General features: G+C 36.8%; 3 protein-coding genes across 8 annotated transcripts in view; 1 reads left to right on the forward strand and 2 right to left on the reverse strand.

The window, feature by feature from the left end:
- Positions 1-4,611: 4,611 nt before the first annotated feature.
- LOC143745130 (dual specificity protein phosphatase 13A) lies at positions 4,612-7,347 on the reverse strand. The gene is made up of 3 exons (XM_077237036.1): positions 6,954-7,347; positions 6,443-6,660; positions 4,612-4,969 (listed from the first exon to the last, which is right to left on the reverse strand). Exons 1-3 carry the CDS (start codon positions 7,076-7,078, stop codon positions 4,758-4,760), a joined length of 555 nt encoding a protein of 184 aa, XP_077093151.1. The 5' UTR covers positions 7,079-7,347; the 3' UTR covers positions 4,612-4,757.
- A 733-nt stretch (positions 7,348-8,080) lies between these two features.
- Positions 8,081-9,221, reverse strand: LOC143745143 (dual specificity protein phosphatase 13A). Its single transcript, XM_077237063.1, has 3 exons — positions 8,996-9,221; positions 8,692-8,909; positions 8,081-8,411 (listed from the first exon to the last, which is right to left on the reverse strand). Exons 1-3 carry the CDS (start codon positions 9,151-9,153, stop codon positions 8,209-8,211), a joined length of 579 nt encoding a protein of 192 aa, XP_077093178.1. The 5' UTR covers positions 9,154-9,221; the 3' UTR covers positions 8,081-8,208.
- An 867-nt stretch (positions 9,222-10,088) lies between these two features.
- Positions 10,089-21,108, forward strand: part of slka (STE20-like kinase a) — a 36,535-nt gene continuing 25,515 nt past the window's right edge. For 4 of the 6 annotated variants that reach the window (XM_077237050.1, XM_077237051.1, XM_077237052.1 and 1 more), the window contains exon 1: positions 10,089-11,042. In XM_077237050.1, the coding sequence (XP_077093165.1) occupies positions 10,893-11,042 (150 nt within the window). In that variant the 5' untranslated portion in view covers positions 10,089-10,892. Of the gene's footprint in view, positions 11,043-16,849; positions 17,064-21,108 lie in introns of those variants that run through there. The other 2 variants (XM_077237054.1, XM_077237055.1) reach the window with 1 other exon arrangement.

Raw genomic sequence — 21,108 nt, forward strand, 5'->3', positions numbered from 1 at the left:
AAAGGAATTAATGGCTTGGGTGTGAAAGCCACATACACCTGTTCCTTCTCAAGATCTGCTTATTACTTACTATTACTGAACCACATACTGTATACGAATAAATTACGATAATACATTATGTTTCAAGGATTTATAGATTTTTGTTTCTTTTTTCAAGTCCTTGTCCCATTGAATCAAATAATGCAGTGCGGTGGACTACACTGACTGGCTTTATTTAATCTTTATTTGGAAATGCATTGTATGTAATTTGTATTAAGTGGTCCAAATTTGTCAATTTCAAATTGTCATGGTAGTTCCAATCCATGAATCATTCAGCCTGCTTTTCTTATGTGGTAATGGATTTTTTTCCCTTCAGAGTAACATTTTCTCTACCGTTTAAAAGTTTGGGGTCATTAATATTTTCTAATACTTTTATTCAGCAAGGATATATTAAATTGATCAAAAGTTACAGTAAACATGTTTACACTGATAAATATTTTTTTTTATTTCAAATAAATGCTGTTCTTCTGAACATTCTATTCATATATATGTATATATATACATTCAACATTTTTTTAAGTAGAACATCTATTTTAAATTTGTAATATTTACTGTATTTGTAATAAATTAAATGCAGTCTTTGAAAAAAAAACATGAAAAATGCTTACACAGTGTATGTTTTTAGCTATGCTTTTCAATTGCTATTTCTTCAAAGCAGTTTGTTGAAGCCAAAGTTTATGTTGCTGCTAGGCTGATCTGTTTGTTCTTTTTATCCATGATATCTCAGGCTTGACAGTCTTCCCTGAGAAAACACTGACACAATGTAATCACGTACAGATGCATCTGTTTTCCAGAGCACTTTTGTGACACTAATGTGGTCATCAACATCACCCCCTCTGTGCCTCTGGTTCCTCCACAGTCAATTCAGGAGATGACTTCGCTTAGCAGAATATATATACACACACTTGGCTTAGCTGCTTGCGTCTGTTGCCTGTTTCTCTTCTTAACTGCTTCCATGATTTATCATCGTACAGTGTATGCCAAGCAGCTAATCAGGAAGCAAAGTAGTGTCTTAATTGAATGTTCTCTGAAAGTGAAGTATGTCCGGGGACTCGTGTGGGTCCTGCTTCCTCTGGTTGCACAGCTGCAGGTCATGCTGTCAGGGTGACGACAGACCAGGGGAGATAGCCTAGTATCTTTCATCGAGGTTTCTGTGGGTTAATGCTGTTTTATAACAATTTTGGTTGGTTATAGTTCCCTTAAATTAAATTTGCATGACGAAATGTCATAAACAAATGATAAAGTACAGGTTTGAATCTATAATCTATTTATCAATGTAGCATTTTTTTATGTGGTTGAACTTTACAAAAGAGGCTTGCGTTAATGTTGCATATGAAGGATATCAGATGAAAAGAAAAAAGGAAAGTATTATGGGAGGACACACAGCATAAAAAACAGCAAGATTTTAATTTGATCTTTTTCATGGCACAGCACTGAACCCTGCTGGAAGCAGTCGAAAGCACAAAGGGAGAATTAAGCAAAAGTACAGATGAATAGATGAATAAAGTTATACCCTACCCAAGGTTGTCATTAATATTATAACTGACACATAACTTGCATATATCTTAACATGTTAGGTAAATGATTGGAAATGTATTACATATAAAACAAGAAATATTTAGGGCTGCACGATTTGGGGAAAATGTCATATTGCGATTATTGATGTCAATATTGCGATATGCGATTGTGATATAATAAACAAATGGTTTCATGAGTCAACTTGCTTGCTTCTAAAGCAAAATGCACACACAGATTGGTGATAATTTTGAAATGTGTATTTCTCATCTCCAACTAGCAACAACAACTAGCCTAAATGATTGATGACACCTATAATGATCAATAAGCCATTGATGTCTGGATAAAAATGAAGGATTTTTTCATTCATTTTTAATCATTAATTATAGCCATCCAAAATTACAGTGATTCCATCATTACAATTTAAAGCTATCATTTAAAAAAAAAACATTTATTAGGCTTCAAAAAATATAACAGCTTTTAATTTAAAGGGTAACTAAACACTAAAACAACTTTTTTTTAGTTAATGATCTGTAAGAATGGAGCTTCATAAATGCTGTTCATTGATTTGAGTAAATTTTTTGACATTTGGGTTTAAAGTTTTTTAATTCTACAATATATGGTGTTAAAATGTCTGAGTGCTGCCCTCTTCAGGTTGAACGGTGGCTACTGCAGTTAAATTTTCCTATTGGAAGTTGTGGTACCCTCTGACTTCAGCAAACCACGCCCTTGCCTACAGAGAGATGAGTCTCAGGTGCATGCCCCCCCCCCCCCCCCACCCCCCTCTCCTAGGCTCTGCCCACTTTTCCAGCATTTTTCAAATATTGCCATTGGGTGGGGTCAGGCTCTGACCAGGGGTTTAGTTGAACTTCAAACAATCTTCACAAAAACCCATAATAAATGTTATATTTACCTGTGCCCTTCCTGTCTAACAGGTAGGACATTCTGAACAGTCTGCGCTGCATAAATTATAAATTATATATAGACTAGTCCTTACTGCTGGCCCTTTAAGAGCAGCCGCTGCTGACAGAGACACGGATCTCACACGCGCCTCATTCTCTCAGTCTCTCAACTCTTTATGTCCATCATAAGACTGCTCTTATGTTATGAAGATACTCGACAAAATGTCATTTTGGCATAATTGTGTGTGTTATTGTTCATTCAAGCGCGAAAGAGAACTGTATTCTGGCACGCAGTCTGTGCATGCGCATTATACTGGCGCTTTCTGTGAGTCACAGTCAGGACATTCACAGGCAGCGCGCTCTCTTTTGATTGGTCGCGCATGAATGGTTTAAAAGCATTTGCACGATAAGAGCGGGGTCATGTAACACTAGCCAAAGGATGACAAAAAATAAGAGATGCTGCGTTAATTGCGTTAACAGCCCTAATTAGTTTATTTCATATAAAATCGCAGCATTTTGCATCATATAATCGCATAGGCTTGACATTGCGATGGCCATAGGATTAATCGTGCAGCACTAGAAATTCCATTTATGTTCACAATTATTATGAACTTAGTATACAGGTAAATATATACTATCATTGGGTTTGCCTAACTAACATGGAAAAACAAAGCACTTTCACATTTGTTTATTTTTTAAATCAATACAGATACAAATTAAGTTTATTTGGCACCTTGTTTGTATCTGTTCATGAAACATAGTATATTCAGTTTCAAAAAATACCAATTGAATATTCATCCTGCTCATGGTCAATAGAGTTTCATGTCCAATTAAATGTTTTAAGTATACAGTGCATTTGATAAAACTGTTTATACACCAGTATATGTTCTCCAAGACAACAAAGGAACTTCTGTGAATCAATGACCTAAATGAAACACATTATTCTGCTATTAAAACAAAAAGGTGTACTAAAAATCAAATCAGCGAGTGCTGCTCAGTCATTTTAAACAAGGCTTTTAGGATTGAGTCAACAGAAGAATGTTGTGCTTGGCCCGTTTAGTTCTCCAGATTTGGCTGCCAAAAGCAACATAAAAGCTAATACTGCTCACAGGGAGTGTTTTCTCTGCAGCTGAATAATGAACCACAATTCAATCATGTAATACTGCTTAATTTGGTATTCTATGCTGAATACTGACTCCACTGTTAAATATTATTTGCTGTGTGAGCAGCATGTGGCACTTGTGTGCTGTGTTTCTTAAATATATCAAACAGATTTTCATAAAAAACACAATTCTTCAACATAATTATTCAGTTACACTACATACAGTAAAATCCCCCATGTTAATATGACTATGCAAACATGCCAGGCGTCAAGTAAGTTAAATATTTTTTCATCAATATTAAAGTGTTTTTATAGCTAAATTCTCATATTATATATAAAATAACCTTGTAAATGTATGGAAACATGTACAAAGATGGCCTACACTAAACCTGAAAGGCACATGTTTTACTATGAAACTATATATGCAATCAAACCAAAAATTATTCAGTGACCAGACATAACTTTTTATATTTTTTTACGAGTGGGTGCAGAACGCTATAGTTCATTTATGTAAGTGAGGATAGCAAAAAAAAGTAAACGGTGACATATTATACCCAAAAATTCTTCATACAGTGGTCTACCAGTTAAATTTATAAAAATTTGGGGCCAAAAATTTATCAGACCCTTTGACCTGACCATGTTTTGCTTGAGATTTTTTTCTTAAATTGCTAATGCGACCTTTTTACACCACATACTGAACAAAATTAAGTATTGCTTGACCTAAATATTATCTTAATCTTAAGTATAATCTAAATCTGTACTTAAATTTAACAGCTGATAGCTACTCAACATACCGGTAATTCATTTTTGAGACAGTCTAACAGAGGATGGCCAAAACCAGTGAAATATAAACTGATTTGATAACTCTTGAGTTCTTGTCTTATTATATTACCATTTTCTAAACTATAGCGAATTAACTGTGATAATGAAAGAAATGTTGAGGGTGTCTGAATAAATTTTGGTTTGACTGTATGTGTATATATATATATATATATATATATATATGTGTATACACACACACACGCACGCACATATATAGATATAAATATATATATATATATATATATATATATATATATATATAGATAGATATATCATAAATAATGTAAACATATCATTGCTTGTTACCTCTTCACCCTTTAGTTATAAAATGAATGCATGTGCTTTAGTGTGTTCATTACATTTGTGTTGTTTTTCTGTCAGAGAATAGGACACAGCATTCGCTTTCTCTGAAGCTGAATGTCCAAATCCAGGAGAAGGCTCAAAAAGTTCCTGTTAGGATAGATTGCACGTCGCAATACAACCGTTTGGATGGCAGTGCGGAGAATAAGACGCTGACGCAGCATAAGGTACGCTAGAACCAGAGTGGCAGACCGACTCATTCCCATGATGCAATGAACAAGCACCTTACCTGCGGATAAAAAACACAGACCGCAATGGTCAGGAGTATGGCAAGCCGTTTTAACTTTTATTCATTTCCAGGATATGAATTCTTGATATCAACAATTCAGTTTTAACTAGTTAAAATTATAGTTATTGATATCAGGAATTAGATTTATACTTGTAACAATGGCATTTTTTGATATCAGAAATTACATTTCCACTAGTAACAATGCTAATTCTTGATATCAACAATTACATTTTTACTAATTAAAATGCTCATTCTAGATATCAAGAATTGTATTGTATTGAATTTTCACTAGTGAAATGTCACCATAGGCTGCCATTCAAAATCAATTGTTGATATCAATAATTGATTTCTTACTAGTTGCAATTCCAATTTTACATATCAGAAATACAATTCTTACTAGTGAAAACCTTTATTTTTGATATCAAGAATTCAATTGTCAATAGTTGAAATGTATATTCTTGATATCAACAATTGAATTGCTACTAGTAACAATGTTCATTTTTGATATCAATAATTCCATTTTCACTAGTGACTATGTTAATTTCTGATATCATGAATGTGATTGTTACTAGTAAGAAAGCCATTTTAGATATCTGAAATAATATTGATATCAGAAATACATTTTCAGATATCAAAAATGAAAGTTTTTACTAGTAGCAATTAAATTGTTGATATCAAGAATAGACATTTCAACTAGTGACAATTGAATTATTGATATCAGGAATTCACATTCTTACTAGTAACAATGTAATTATTGATATGAAAAATTATATTTCTACTAGTAAGAAATCAATTGTTGATATCAACAATTAATTTTGAATGGCAGCCTATGGTGACATTTCACTAGTGAAAATACAATTACAGATATCAAGAATTCAATTGTTGATATCAAGAATCTAATTGTTGATATCAAGAATTAAATTGTTGATATCAATAATTAAATTGTTGATATCAAAAATGTAATTGTTGGTATCAACAATTGAATTGTTGATATCAAGAATTCATATCTTGGAAATGAATAAAAGTTAAAACGGCTTGCCATACTGAGGAGCTGCTAATGCTATTGAAATTAACCTTTTTTATTTTCATTAAATATGGATATCTATCTGTATTATAAAGCATTTCAGAATCAAGATATGTTGTTAACAGGTTTAGAGGGGAATTCAAAGAGATAAAGAGGAAATGCAGCTTTTTTCAGAGTATTTTAATAACAGAACAAGTTTCTTTTTCTGTCCTCAAAATGATGTAAAAGTTTCGAACTTTGGATGGTTTTAAATTGTATTTAAAATTAGTTCTTATCTCATGATATGGGTTATTTATGACAGGGAAAGGTTTTAGAAATACTTGTATCTTAGCTATATTAACAATTATGAATCGGTTTAAAAATGAACTTCAAATTCCTCCCCAGTGCATTTTGATCAACTTGTTTTGCAAGTTTGCATTACATTAGCATCACTGACTGTGGTCACGTACCATTCTTCTTCCTCAAAGCTTTGTGGATGAAATCAGAAGCCGGTTTAAAGTGCACACTAAGATCAAATGATGAAGTGTCTTCTGCTGGGATGCCATAATATACAATTGTATTTCCATAATAACTCTGGTCCCCAATGCTCCCTTGCTTGGAATGGGCAGCATTTAAAACATGAGTGATGCCCATTTTCTGCAAAGCTTTTCTATTTTGAGCAATGGCCCTATAAAAAAGTGAAAATGTGTTATGTAATGTAACAGGACAACCACTATAGCATTAAAAGTCAAGCAACTGCAGAATTGATTTAACTAGAGGGATGCACATTATGATTGGATCTCAATCAAATAAGTCACTTTGAATCGAATAGTATCTTCTCAAACCCTTAAATATAAAGTTAATTTAATAAAACTAAATGTAAACCACAATGACATAGCTTGCGTGCTATAAATCTTTAAATAAGAGCTAATGGTACGACACCGTATAATTAGTTATGTAGGGTATCGGTAGGCTACTTACACATTTCCGATGTACAGGTTCGGCCAGACCTCGTCGACTGGAGTTAGATCAAGTTTACATGTGTCCAGAACATTTTCTAACTCTTTAATAGCCAGGAGTCCGTGTTTATGTTTCTGAGCTGTCATTCTTCTGAACTGGCCCAAATCAAACTATCTCGTGAATATTAGTTTCTGCTGTTTTCCCGGGGTTCAGCAGCATACATAATCGGGTTGGCACGTCGTGATCCACACAAACAGGTGCTCTTTATGACGCTGCTTGGTCACCAGATTCCGCTGAACATCTCAGCTCTTCGATGTTGATAGACGCCTGTGTGCGTATGAATGACCAGGGCAGGGGGCGCCCGGTGGCTCGGAAAGTCCAAACCTCCATTGAGTCGCATTCAGATCTTTTGAAGTTTTTCCTCATAGTGGAGACATTTATACTCAAAAAAATATAACCAAAATATTGGAATTAAATATGTGAATTCCAAGGCATGGTATCTGATATGTAAATTGATTTATAGCTTGACAGTCTTAATACAATTACTTGAATAAAATGGCTGCACCAGCAACGTTAATCACGTATTGTGATTGGCCCATCTTGACTAGCGTGGGAAAAAGTAACAAGCTCCGCGTGATCTTTGCTACTACACCAGCGCTTTGGACCAGAATAATGACACAGAAAACGTTAATAGCCCCAGGTTTGACAATACATTGTAAAGCGCATATGTATATATATATAAATTATTATTTACATATCGTAACTGACGTCTAGGCGGCTAATTCCAACCTATTTTAAAAAATATGTTTCTTATTGCCATTCTAGCTTGTTCCATTTCTATGTTGTGATCTGTTTCACAAGTGACGGATGATTCATCCGATGACGAGAGAACGGGACAATAAGTGACAATTGTGTTGAGTGAACATTTGGAGTATTGTACATAGTGGAACAAAGAGAAAAACAGAGTAACAGTGTTTGCTGATCAGCTTTGCATTTGCACTGCTCAGCTCAAGTTTATATATCAAAGATTGTATTTGAGGTTTAATTTGTGCCCAGTATTAGGGGGTATTCAGTAATTAAATATTGCTAACAAAAAAAGAACTAAAAATAGCCTAGATTTAACCAAAGTAGCATACAACACAAAGCTGTGATCATACATATGAGAAACTGTTTATTATGTTAATGATGATTGTTGTTGATCACTGTAGGAGTACTGTTTAAATGTTATTTGAATTTACAGATTTCTGATTTGCATGCTTGTTTAAAAAATATCAAGCTACTTTGACTGTGCCTTGTAGTTTAATTCATTGCCGAGAGTTATTAACTGCTTCAAAAATCCCCGGTTTGGAAAGATCCATCTTCTTTCTTTCACTTTCAAGATGGCATCCACCAGAGAGTAATTGCAATAAATCATTAGGTAAGCTAAGACCAGAGAAGCTGAACGGCTCACTCCCACAGCACAGTGCACAAACACTTTAGCTGTTGAAAAGAGATACAATCATGAATCTGACAGTAACAAATCTATCTATCTATCTATCTATCTATCTATCTATCTATCTATCTATCTATCTATCTATCTATCTATCTATCTATCTATCATTTATCTATCTATCTATCTATTTTTCATAAAAAAATTAAATTAGATATCAATTAATCATTCAAATGGATAATATAATAATAAAATAACACTAACCAGTGTTGATCATGCCTGAAACAATTTTTACTATTTTAAAAATGCAAATTAAATGTTTTTACATACCACCTGTTGTGCTGAGAGCATCATTAATAAAGTGTGCTGAAGGGTAGAAAAAAGGTGAAATATGAAATGTAGGCAGATCATTGGCCGGAACACCATAGTACTTCACAGTTGTCCCATAAAAATCATCTCTTCCTTTGCAACACATTTTACCATGTGCAGCATTTAAAACATGAGTTATACCCAGTCTCCAAAGGCCATATCTGTCATGAGACATGTACCTGTGTATGAAAGAATGACATAGTAAACGGCTAATATTTTCTTTGAATCAACAAGTCAAACAGAAGTCGCACACAAATGCACTTACATGTCCCCCAGAAACAAATTAGGCCACACTTCATCGACATGGTTACAGGACAGCTGACCCCCATGTAATATATCCTCCAGTTCTTCAATAGAGGGCGTTTCAGACAAAATGTTGCCCACTGTTCGATCTACATTCTCCATTTTCAGGAATAAGAGCATTGGGGAGAACCCAGAACTTTATGAGAAGGCTACTACATGAGTGACATTTCCAGGTGTGACACTTCTGCATTACCCTTTTTTCCACAGTAGATGTCAGTGTATGGCCACTTATTTAACACAAGTCCTTTTTCCAAGTAGCCTACTGTGTGCCAAAGTGAGCCTACGCAGTACGCAGTGTAAATGAGCCAAAATCACTGACGTATCTCCCTTTTTATAAGCGTGTGCTCGGCTTTTTGATTAGAAATACAGTATATTTTTGTAGAGTAGTTTGGGAGAATTAAAAAAAGATTAGGCCTTTTAGACGTCTGTGAAACTAGAAAATGTTAGGCCTCTAGAAACTCATTGTTCACGTTCAGACAATCAGTAACACTGTATCCAGTGCATGGGACATATGCCTATTCTCGCCACTTGAGTGTTACAAAGTAAAAAACATATATTTTTAAAAATAATCTAATGGACAGTGTGTCACTAGTAAGAAGAAGCCAAGAAGTTAAAGAAACAATTGTGCCGACCGGTGGAATATGAATCAAAATGAAAATATAGCAGACACCTGTGTATGAGGTCATTGGTTAAAACTGTATAAAAAATAAAGAGTTGGGATTGAGAATGTTAGATGTTCTACATGCATCTCGGTTTAGCCATCTAGAACTGGATTTTTTTGCAAAGAGAAGACTTTTTCATTTACAGCAGCTTCCCCCCCCCCCCCTTTCAAATAGGCATAATTATATTGAGCTTACGAGTGCGGGCTGTGAAGGAGCAATATCAGTAGGCTAGTTGTTTATTTATTTATATAATTATTGGTGAGTGATTCAAAGGATTCAATTAAATTGGATGAATTAAATCCCCTACCACTATTGGTTAGGTTACTAATTTTAAGTCACAACACTGCTGTCCTCTGCATGGCCAGCACCAACTGCGCATGCGCTAGTGTTTCCACTGCCGGACACGCGCCTTCCCTATCCAAACGCACGCGCCTTGACTCCTCCAGCAACATCCTCGAGAAGTTAGTCACAAGAGAGAGACCCGAGCGACCGTTGAGCAAGGCGCGAGAAACATCCATTTCAACACCGCGAGCAGAGTCGACTGGCCTGCTGGTGTCTTGTAGTTTGTTCAATCGGTTTTTATCGAAACGGTTGTGTTTGGCTAAGCTGTACACACACCCCTCCCGTGAGCAGTAGACTGAGCTCAGACAGGAGTTTGGTCATCAGCATCCGCTCCGCATTTTTACGGTGTGCTAACTACCTAATCGCCTCCACCTGTATGGAATTTACTGTACTGTAGGTTTTTTTTAAACGACATAGCAGCTATTTGAATACGCAACACTTGTTTGACAGCGAGGCTTATTTTTTATCAGACGGATGAGGTAAATACAGAGAATCACACACATGTAGCCGTTGTGAAGCTAGCTGAGGAAGTGGACTGTTACTTTTCCATCCCTGTGTGTAAGGAGTCGCTCGTCTTGATGATTCAATGTTATGGAGACGCGAAATGCCACATAAAGACTGACCTCGGTCACTTTCAGAGAGACTAATACCTTCGCCGCCATTCACAGGATTACTTGTAGCTGTCTGCAACTGTAACGTTACAGTTAAATGAGTTAACGTTCGCTAGGAATCGATCATCCGCAGCTAGCCCATTAGCCAACTCCCCAACTGAAACGTTTAATACAGCGTTAACACAACAGTTCATCGTGTCATTTCTTTTTTTAAACCGACAGACATATAGATTGCGTTTAGAAGATGTCATTTTTCAATTTTCGGAAGATATTTAAGCTGGGTACGGAGAAGAAGAAGAAACAGTATGAGCATGTTCACAGAGACATCAACCCCGAGGAGGAGTGGGAGATCGTGGGAGAACTTGGGGATGGAGCCTTTGGTAAAGTCTACAAGGTAAATATCATCATCCTCCAGTAGGTGATTGTCACCTGAGTGTATTAGCATTGCCCCTCTGATTCATTTTAAAGGGGCGGTTTTCTCCAAAGTGTAAATGTTTTCAATATTTATTTACCTTATGTTTTTCCAAACCTGTATGTCACAAAACTAGATGTTGGGAGAGACATAACTCCATTAATTGCATCTGTTTTCCATACAATGAAAGTAAATAGTTGCTGAGACTCATTCTGACTGACAACTCATTTTGTGTTCCACGGGATAAAAAGGTGACGATGACACAACTTTAATGTAAAGTTGAACTATCATTATAACTGATGAAATTGTTTCCTGAGCAGCACTTGACACTTTTGAAGAAACTGCTTGATGAATCTCTTGATGACTTCAGTATTATGAATAACTGTAGTACTAGCAACTGTGGTATTTTGGCAGAAACAATTGTTACCATGGCATATTTTTGTAAGGGCATTAGATAAGTAAAGAAAAGGGTGTAGCCTAAACCTGGGCGACTTCATCTAGAATAATAGTTATTGAACCCAACGACTTTCCATTCTCAAGTGAACATAGTTTAATTGGACATAAAGAGTCCAAAACAACTAAGTAGTATTTGGATTTATTTAATCTCTTTACATTCTCAAAAGTCTAGTTAATGTAGTTTTGCGCATATTGTAGAGCCAGTTGTAGTTGAATTCACAACATTCCCGTCAGTCCCTGCCTGCTTCAGACTTCAATATGATGAAGAATGTCTCCATACTGCTCTTGTTTACGGAATTGCATTGTGTTTGAATGAATACTACAACACACACATCTTTGAGGTATCATAGTGACATGATTAAAATGCAGACAGATTAGTGTTTGTTATTTAAGATACTGCACTGGTTTTCATACAAAACCAGCCACAAAATATAATCAGTATATGTCTCAAGTTTATGGACATCTTATTTTGAAATAAGTATTTTTAAGAAGTTATCTAATGAGGAAGTAACGCTCTGTGTGAAAAATGAATGTAGGATCTCGCGCAGATGTGTGGTTAGGTTGATCAGGGTGAATCAGCAGGATCTTCCTGCCTCAGTTTAGCAGTGGGGGGGGGGGGGGGGGGGGGGGCTTTAAGAGTGGTTTCATGTGGTTTACCAGAGGTTCACTACTGTTTATTTTTATTTTTCTGTCTTATCTATGATGAGATATAGGCTTGGGCGGTATCCAAATTTTGATACCTTCAAACCTCCTCCCTATTTTACCGGGGTATACGGTATTACCGTGACTAATTAAAAATTATGACATAAGCTTCAGAAACTGAATACCAGATCGGGCAAAAAAAATAAATAAAAATCAAGGCCAACCCGTGCACGTTGTGTCTGATCCCGGCTGACGGCATTAAATGTAATAATGCCTACGGCTCGTAGGCCTATTTAGACTAGACTATTTTTAATACGTGGGCCGTTATAATATGGTGGCGCCAAATAATTTTTTAACCCAGGTGCTGAGGGGGTGGTAGATATAAATGCTATTTATAAATGAGCAAAAATGGGAGAATTAATAATATTTAATTATTTTAATTATGACAATTGTATTCATTTTATTAATTACTTTAAATTAAATTAACAAGCAACAAGCAAGAAGTGCATTTGTAAATCCGGTGACACGCGTCCATTGATTTTTATTAATACAACTTTTCTGTCAGTGCTGCAAAGATTAAGTTGACAATCGCCATCTCCTAGTGAACGCGCATATAGAGAAATGCAAATCATGGATTACATAATCAGAAGGTATAGGCTAGCCTTTTTCTTTTCGTTTTGAATTGTTTCGTTTAATGAAATTTCAAGCTTTATTTAGATATCTGTCATGTCTGTGAGACATACACTGAGTTTCGGTTAATTTATGATGAGATTTCAATGCAAGTGACCGCGGCGTGCCAGCCCACGATCATGTCATGATTATGTTGTTTGATATATTTGATTCTTATTTATTATTGGTTGATAAAAAAATTATTAAAATTAAGATCCAATTTATACAAAACGAAATTCACTTTAAGGAAAGGCCTTTTACAAAATAAAACTTAATTAAGTGGTCAATGACTGACTCCCGATGCATCCCATCTTACTCGTGCTGTTCAGTTTTCATTATCAATGTAAAAAAAATTTACATTATAATATTTTAACAAATATAAACTAATGCGCTTATTTAATGAACTCGGGGCAAAATGCATCCTCGCAGCAGTGAGTGGGTGGTTGTTTCGGAGATGCGACATTAGGTTAGAGGTGTTTCCATCTCTCGCTGTCACCTTTTTTATTGCAACATTTACATATTGCCTCGGCAGTATTTACCGCCTCTCTCTCTTTCTCCTCCACACTGTCACTTGATGACAACTACATAAGCATTTTTAGGCATTGAATAAATTATATTTATATATTATATATAAGTGCCGGTAATGACGGTATTGAAACTGATACCGTTGCTATTTTAAGACCCCGCGGTATACGATATTACCGAAATACCGCCCAACCCTAGTGAGATACACTGTACTGCATTTGATTCTCTAAAAATATATTCTAAGCAAAACAAGTTATCAATAAATTAATGTGCATTCCTGGTCAGTGAAAGATTCATCAGTGGATGTTATTCCAAAGGGGAAAACAATTGTTTGTCTTTGTAATCTTTATTCATTCAAAACATAACTCTCCTCTGAAACAATTTTGCTTGTCAATGTCCAGTGACATCACTTAGGCCATACTGGCTGTTGCACAATGTGATTTAGGCATTGTTTTTAGCAAATTTGATATGGCTCCATCCTGATAATGAACAACCACCATTCAGTCATTTCCAGATGGATAAAATCAAGCTCTGTTCTGCATGTTTTTCCTGACAAGTTTAGTTTTTTAGATTTCTGTCTGAGATAATGATTTATGTGGCTAACTTAAAGTCCCTGTAAAGTCAAAATTAAGTATGTGTTCTGGGTGATTTGGCCACCCAACCAAATTTGAATGATAAAAAAAGCCGGCAAGTACATAAAATAAGCTATCAAAATCTTGAAAAAATTAGCAGTAGTTTCTGCTCTCAAACGCCGGGGATGTGTCCACTGGCTGCGCTGAAACCACGCCCACTCGGGAAGCACTCACCAGTTGTCGGCGCGACGGGAGGATGAAGGCCGAGGGGGCAGATAGTCGGTTCGGCCCCATTCACCAGTAACAGCGGATTATCAGTGAATTCCAGTTGTCTCCGATGAAAGTTTATAAAACTATCCCGTGTAAAATGATCACTACAGAGGCGGGTGTTTGCGGTCTTCCTCAGCTCTCCATCAAAGTGTCTCTTCACAAAATTAACACCTCTTCTTGATGTGATCGTTTTTCGGAAATGTAAATAAGGACACAGATCTGTTTTGTACGTGACCGCATCCAGGTAGTACGCGTTTCTGTGACGAACGCATAGCTAGCTAGCAAACTTTAGGCTTTAGTGACTAATGAATAATGATACTGACAGTAAATCACGATTGAGCGGCAAACTGATGTGAATATGCTCTATTTATATTGTTATGGGAGCGGCCAGTCTCTGTGGCTCCAGTGCGTCATCAAATAGGGGCGTGTCCAGGAGCTCAGGGGCTCCAGTGCGTCATCAAATAGGGGCGTGTCCAGGAGCTCAGGGGCTCCAGTGCGTCATCAAATAGGGGCGTGTCCAGGAGCTCAGGGGCTCCAGTGCGTCATCAAATAGGGGCGTGTCCAGGAGCTCAGGGGCTCCAGTGCGTCATCGAGCCCCGTTTTAGACCCGCCCAAAAAATCCGGAAAATAGCAATGGTGAAAAAACTGTTTAACGGTCTAACTCCACAATTCAGTACTTCACACTTCACAGTCTTTGTAATATGTTTTAGCAATACATTTCTAACATTTATAATGCGTTTAGAATTTTTTTTTTAAATTGCCTTTACAGGGACTTTAAAGTCGGCATGAAATGACAATTCCCCATAAATCATCTGTGCATGTTTCGTTTTCCCCTAAAAAAAGACCTCAGAATGTTTGTTAAAATGTCATAACTGGACTTTCTGGTGACATGCAGGACTCTCAAAATCCAATCAACAACTGATGAATAGAACCAAGTACCCACCCCAAATCTTTTTTTTCTTCTTTTTTTTGTATAATCCATTACACTTGGGAATTTTACGTTGCAAAATGGAAGAAAAGATTTGTTGTGACTTAAATTCCATTGCGATTTTAAACAGCATGATCTGAATTTGGTTTTATTGACCAGTTTGTTGTCTTTCTTTGTGCATTGAAATAGATCTGTCAATGTATATTCTAGGGGTGGCACGGTACATGAAAAAACATCCAAACCGTTCGGTTCGCTTGTTTCGGTTCGGTGCGTGTGTGCGTCGCACGGTTCGATGCATGCGCAATGTAACCTTGTGCCCGTGACCTCAGACAGTGTGTTTACTTTTCGCGCGAAATAAGAGATGTGTGGACAATGGACATACATATAAGGCTTGTTCGACTTGAACCGGTGCTGCACAGACCGATCGATGAATAACATCAAAGTACCGCGAGAGCAACGCCTCCGTATGCTTTTCAATCACTCTCGCGATACTTTGTCATAAACCGATCGGTCTGTGCAGCGCCAGTTCAAGTCGAACAAGCCTACAGTAAAAGTGGAGTATTGGGTGCTGCAGGTCTCGTCACGTATAGAAATGTCAAGTGGGAGATATAAGGGATTTCATGTTACCTATGATATTTAAATACAGTGACACCAAGTTTAGATAAGAACTCCAGTCATATGTTTCCAAATACTGCACTTTAATTTCAAGTGAAAAAAATGTATCCTCACTCTCAGGGAATAGAGGCATTGTTGATACTGTTTTTGTGTTGAGGTTGAACTTATGTTTCACTTTATGGTTATGCCTTTGCTATTGTTATAGCCTCATTATAGGCAATTATGTGTAACATATTTTGACTTATTTAAAAGAGTTTCTCTCTTTTTCTTTTAAAAGATAAACATTTTGTAAGCGCTACACTGACGTTGACAGTTTGATAAATGCAAGTTAATTTTAATCTTTGTGTGCTAAAAATGCACATAAGTCCTTGTAGAGAGAGCAATGCACATTCTCCTTTTTTGCCAAATAAACAAAAGCATTTCATCAATGTCTTCTCTCTTGCTGTATCAAAATGTCACCTAGCTTTCCTCACAGATGGTCTCAATAATGTGCTTAAAGTCAAATTCAGTTTGTGCATGATTACATGATATACATTTTTTTTTAATACTGAATCCTGAATTGTGGATAATTAAGCTATAGCCTATATCATATGCTGAAGTACATTTCTGGAGTGTTAAAGATTAAAAGAAAAAATGACAACAAGAACCGAAAACCGTGACCCTAAAACCGTGATACGAACCGAAACGTGGGTTTTGTGAACCGTGCCACCCCTAGTATATTCTTATCAGCACTGTAGTATATTCTTATCAGCGCTAGTACAATACATTTCTGATAAATTATTTCCTCTTCTGATCAACTATGAGAAGTGTGACCTGCCCAGACTAGCTAGTTCTGTGGAACAAAAATGGAAACCAAATAAACCCTACACTCTCTCTTTAGCATGGTTGTTTCAGAAATAAAGAGGTTGTTAATTTCCTGTTGGTCTGAGGGTAGAAACAGGCTTGAAGCAGTACAAGTGTAATTGAGAGAGACTTTCTGCTACAATAAACTCTGGTCCACTCACACATTTCATGGTACACTTGACTCTTTCCTTTCTCTGTCTGCTCTTCTCTGTTTTCGGGTAGCTGCAAACACTCAGAGGTTGATCCCAGAATAGTAACTGTTCCTTGGCATAGATGAAGGGTGGTTGAATGGAATAATGTGTTACACCCGTCATTCGTCACATCCGATTTGAATAGAATATTCTGGAGTTGTTAGCTTATGCAAACACTTACAAAATACAACTGCAACACTTTAATTTTTGTATTGTAGTTCGTAGGGATGACCTCAAAGCCTCTTGGAGATATGTATTTCCTTAAACAGCCTCTGGCGCGCCTTTAGATGAGGTAACCCTGACATGCTTCCGTTTTTCTTTTTTCTGCTTTTTTAAAGAATAGATGTTGTTGCTGTATCAGTTGCAGGTTACAGGGAGGGGCTAATCTTTTACAAGATATTTCAGTTTTTTTAATATCATATACATATCTCATGTTCAATATTCCAGAATTTCATAATACAGTTAAAAACGTGACGTCTGTTGGCTTATTACTCGATTATTGTAACAAATTGGTTAGTTAGCAAGACCAATGTGCTTTGATGGTTATAAGTTTCATTCTGAATGTCTCTCTTGGTGGAGTAAAGCTGTGAAAATGCTTTTGTAATGAAGTAGGCCAAAGGCAATAGGCTAATCTCTGGGTAAATTCAGAAATCTGTTTCTCATTCAGCCATTTTACAGGTTGTACATGGGCTCCTTCTTTTTATCAATAGTTTTACTCATAGTGCTACTCATGCCATTAAAGGGGTCCTCCTATTATGCCCTTTTACAAAGTCTTGATTTTGGGGTGTCCTAAAATATTTTTTCATGCTTGATTGTAGGGCTGAAACGATTCTTCGAGTTACTCGAGTTACTCGATTACAAAAATTCCTCGAGGCAAAGTTTTTGAAGCCTCTTTAAATTCCTATGACGCGCAGTATATGCGCGGCGCAGGGATTTGATTGTTTCACACGGACATGCATGGATATGTAAATAAACGGCAGAAATTGTCTAAAGTGTGGGATCATTACACACTTAATTCACTTAATACACTTAACTCGCTGTAACAAGGTAACGTAGTCTAAGCCTATTGATGTTCGCTGATTTTAATCCCATACTGTATTTGTAGCGATGTCGTGATACGGTTTGACTAGATATGATTTGATGACATTTTTAAGTAGTAAACGTAACTATCACGTTCAATTGCAAGAGAGTACCCACACACACATACACACACACACCAGTCAGACCAATTGCAGCAATGCATAACATATTCCCTAAACTTTTATGTAGCTACGCAACAATAATTTCAGCATGCATTCACTGTACACACCGGGACGTGATGGAGGAACAAATATTGTATTGCAGTCTTTGCGAGACCTAGTTGGTATTTCACGTCTGCCAAATAGTTACAAACAACAAAAAAATAAAGTCCCCAGCCTGTTGGTTTTTAATAAAGATTCGGGGTACTCATTTTTCAGTTAAAACGCACGGAACAAAAAGTGCGTCAGCTTTTACTGCGTGTCAACAACAAGTCACGTTACAGCTCTTCTTCAGCGTTAAACTACCAGAATACACAAATATGCTTAGATGCTTAGAGTGGTTATATTATAACATCTTAAAGGAGAAATTCACATATGAGATAGCTTTATAACTTGCATACTATATAACTTATAGTATATAACTTATAACAGCTTTAACTGAAATAGACACAAGTTTAATATAACTATTCTGTTAATAAAACACACACAAAAAAAAAAATCCGATTACTCGATTAATCGATCGATTAAGTGCTAGATTAATCGATTACAAAAAGAATCGATAGCTGCAGCCCTACTTGATTGTTAAAAAAACCCGCATTTTTCACATATTTTGTATTACAGCTCCTCACTCCCCAGTCTGTTTTGAATGTGCCATCTAGGTCCGGTTTTGATGAAACCCCTCTATCCAAAATACAAAATATGCTGTGATTGGTTGGCTGGCCCAGTGTGTCGTGATTGGCACAGCGTAGCGCATGTTCGGGAAATGTCCCGCCCCTCCATAACTGCGATTTTCTGCTCTAGTGTAAACTGTGACACCATCCTTAATATTTAAGTTCAAACCAATTCAAGCTCGATTCAGACCCTGACAATGTTAACGAACGAGGATCATTCGTCTCTTCGACATAGCGGCAACACTCTTCATCTTTTCTAGCGCATCTCAACCTGCCCTAGCCCCCCTTTTTGCGTATGCCAGATTATTTAAATGAGTAATATTGTGACATCATATGTCAAGATCCGAAAAAATCGTGCTGTAGTTCAAACGAAACATTCATTGTAGTTCTTGAAAAGTTGATTATGTTAAATAAAATATCTCCCTTTTGAGTGGACTTTGAGCATTGTGGCAGATCTTTTTTATGCTCGAACAGCAACATTTCAGACAAACTAATGTTGAAAAAGCATTAGTAAAGTAAAAATTTAGTACAAAGCTACACATATCAGACAGTTCAGAAGTCAAGGTAACGGTGTATTTTGCTTTAACTGTCTCTGAAGCTGCACTGAAAACAGAATGCTTCATGAATTAATTTTTATATATATATATATATATATATATTAAGGGTGTCAAAATCGAAATCGATCGAAATTAATTCACAAACTCAAAAATCGAAATAAAAAATTGAATCGTCGATACTGCCACGCCCCCATGTCGCGCCCGTGATGGAAAGTTCGGATCGTTTTACTGACTCTATTGTTCAATCTCGTTCATCAAAATTAACAAATCTTTTTTCTAGTCATTTCAGGGGCTTTAAATGTTATACTTTTAACAGGCAAATTCCCCGAACACATCCAACGCAATCTTGATCATATTCTGAATTAAGAAATCATTATAATGCAGTCAAAAGTAATTTACAGGGAACATTAATACTTGACCTTCCGAGTCTTTTGTTCATTTGTCGCGTGACAGAGGCAATGAACGGATCGTTCATGAACGACTCATCACGGCGCGGGAAAAAAACACACGTGTTGAAAGGCTGTGAGTCCTCTAACTTGGATTCTATCCCCGAGCCCGAACTTGGCCGATATTTCCCGTCACTATCCTCGGGCCGGGCTCTTGATCTATAGACGTGCACTCCCAACGCAATAGAGTGCGGCGCGGGACTAGATTTGATGGCCAAGTGCGAGGGTGGGCGGTAATGCACTCACTCTGTGTGTGCGGGAGAGTAAAAAGATTCGCGGGACTCCCGCAAACTAGAAATATCTATGAATAAAACATAAAAACTAATACATTTTTTTCATCTGTTGCAAAAAAGCAACAAGAACAACTAAAACAAAATAGAAACGATTTACAGGCCAGAGTTTCTTTTATAACATGTTTGCAGCGTTGAGCGATTTAGCCAATCACAGACATATGTGTTGATTTCTTGAACGCAATGACCAATCAGAAGCATTTAAGAGACTCTGCTCACCGCTCAAAACTGACTTTTTGTTCAGTGCTGAATTCTGTACGCTGGCAAATCCTCTAATTATAACAAACAAAGTGTAGGCTATATATTATGAAAGATTCATTGTGCAGTCAGCTTCATTGATAATAACAGAGATGTGTGAGATTGCGATGAACTGATGTCAGCTTTTTAGGAGCAACAGCAACCTGTGCTTAAAAAAAAAATCGAGAATCGAATCTAACCGTGACCTTAGAATCGAAAATGTAATCGAATCGAGGATTTGGAGAATCGTGACACCCCTAATATATATATATGTATAAGGGGTGTGAACCTACACTGGTCTCACGGTTCGGTTCGATTACGATTATCATGTCATCGATTCAGTTCAATTCGCTATCGCGATGCATCGTGGTGCACTGCATCTGCAATTAAAATTTTTACTCCAAAAGTGATGTGTGCGTGCGCCCGCGCGTGTACGCCTGTTCGGGAAGTCGCACTGACAGAAACAGTGACATTCCAGTATAAGTTTCAAGGGAGTAAAGCCTGTTGATGCCATTTAGTAAATGAAATTGTGTCAAATCAATTTTGTTGTAAAGAAATGTCCATTTAAAAGCAGCGCTCATTCATCAGTGTATAATGTTACCATAGAGATGCGCGCATCAACCGTCACCGAGCCCGCTGTTTAAGGTAACGATCATCCATTTATAATCACGCGTAACAACACAGAATAATTGTAATTTGACCATCGGGTTCGGATACTTTAATCAGCTCTATGTGTGTGTGACATGAGCGCGCACGTACAGCGCGTGTCTTCTCCAGGTCGTGCTTACCAGGTTGTTCATTAGAGCCGAAATGTGCCCAGAATAGATGTAGGCTTTTAAAGTATTCGGAGCATTTTTAATTGCTCGCACTCGCGTCTCGCCTCCTCTGCCATTGTATG

This window comes from Siphateles boraxobius, unplaced genomic scaffold (genome assembly GCF_051911475.1).
Source record: "Siphateles boraxobius isolate OS27281-9 unplaced genomic scaffold, OSU_SipBor_1 20, whole genome shotgun sequence".
Taxonomy (NCBI): domain Eukaryota; kingdom Metazoa; phylum Chordata; class Actinopteri; order Cypriniformes; family Leuciscidae; genus Siphateles; species Siphateles boraxobius.

Coding starts and splice junctions, on each gene's coding strand:
- LOC143745130 (XM_077237036.1), bottom strand. CDS start 7,078: ATGACAGCTCAGAAACATAAACACGGACTCCTGGCTATTAAAGAGTTA. Junction 6,661..6,953: donor AACCTGTACATCGGAAATGT/GTAAGTAGCCTA, acceptor ACTTTTTTATAG/GGCCATTGCTCAAAATAGAA. Junction 4,970..6,442: donor AGCTTTGAGGAAGAAGAATG/GTACGTGACCAC, acceptor TTTTATCCGCAG/GTAAGGTGCTTGTTCATTGC.
- LOC143745143 (XM_077237063.1), bottom strand. CDS start 9,153: ATGCTCTTATTCCTGAAAATGGAGAATGTAGATCGAACAGTGGGCAAC. Junction 8,910..8,995: donor AATTTGTTTCTGGGGGACAT/GTAAGTGCATTT, acceptor TTTCATACACAG/GTACATGTCTCATGACAGAT. Junction 8,412..8,691: donor TGCTCTCAGCACAACAGGTG/GTATGTAAAAAC, acceptor TCTTTTCAACAG/CTAAAGTGTTTGTGCACTGT.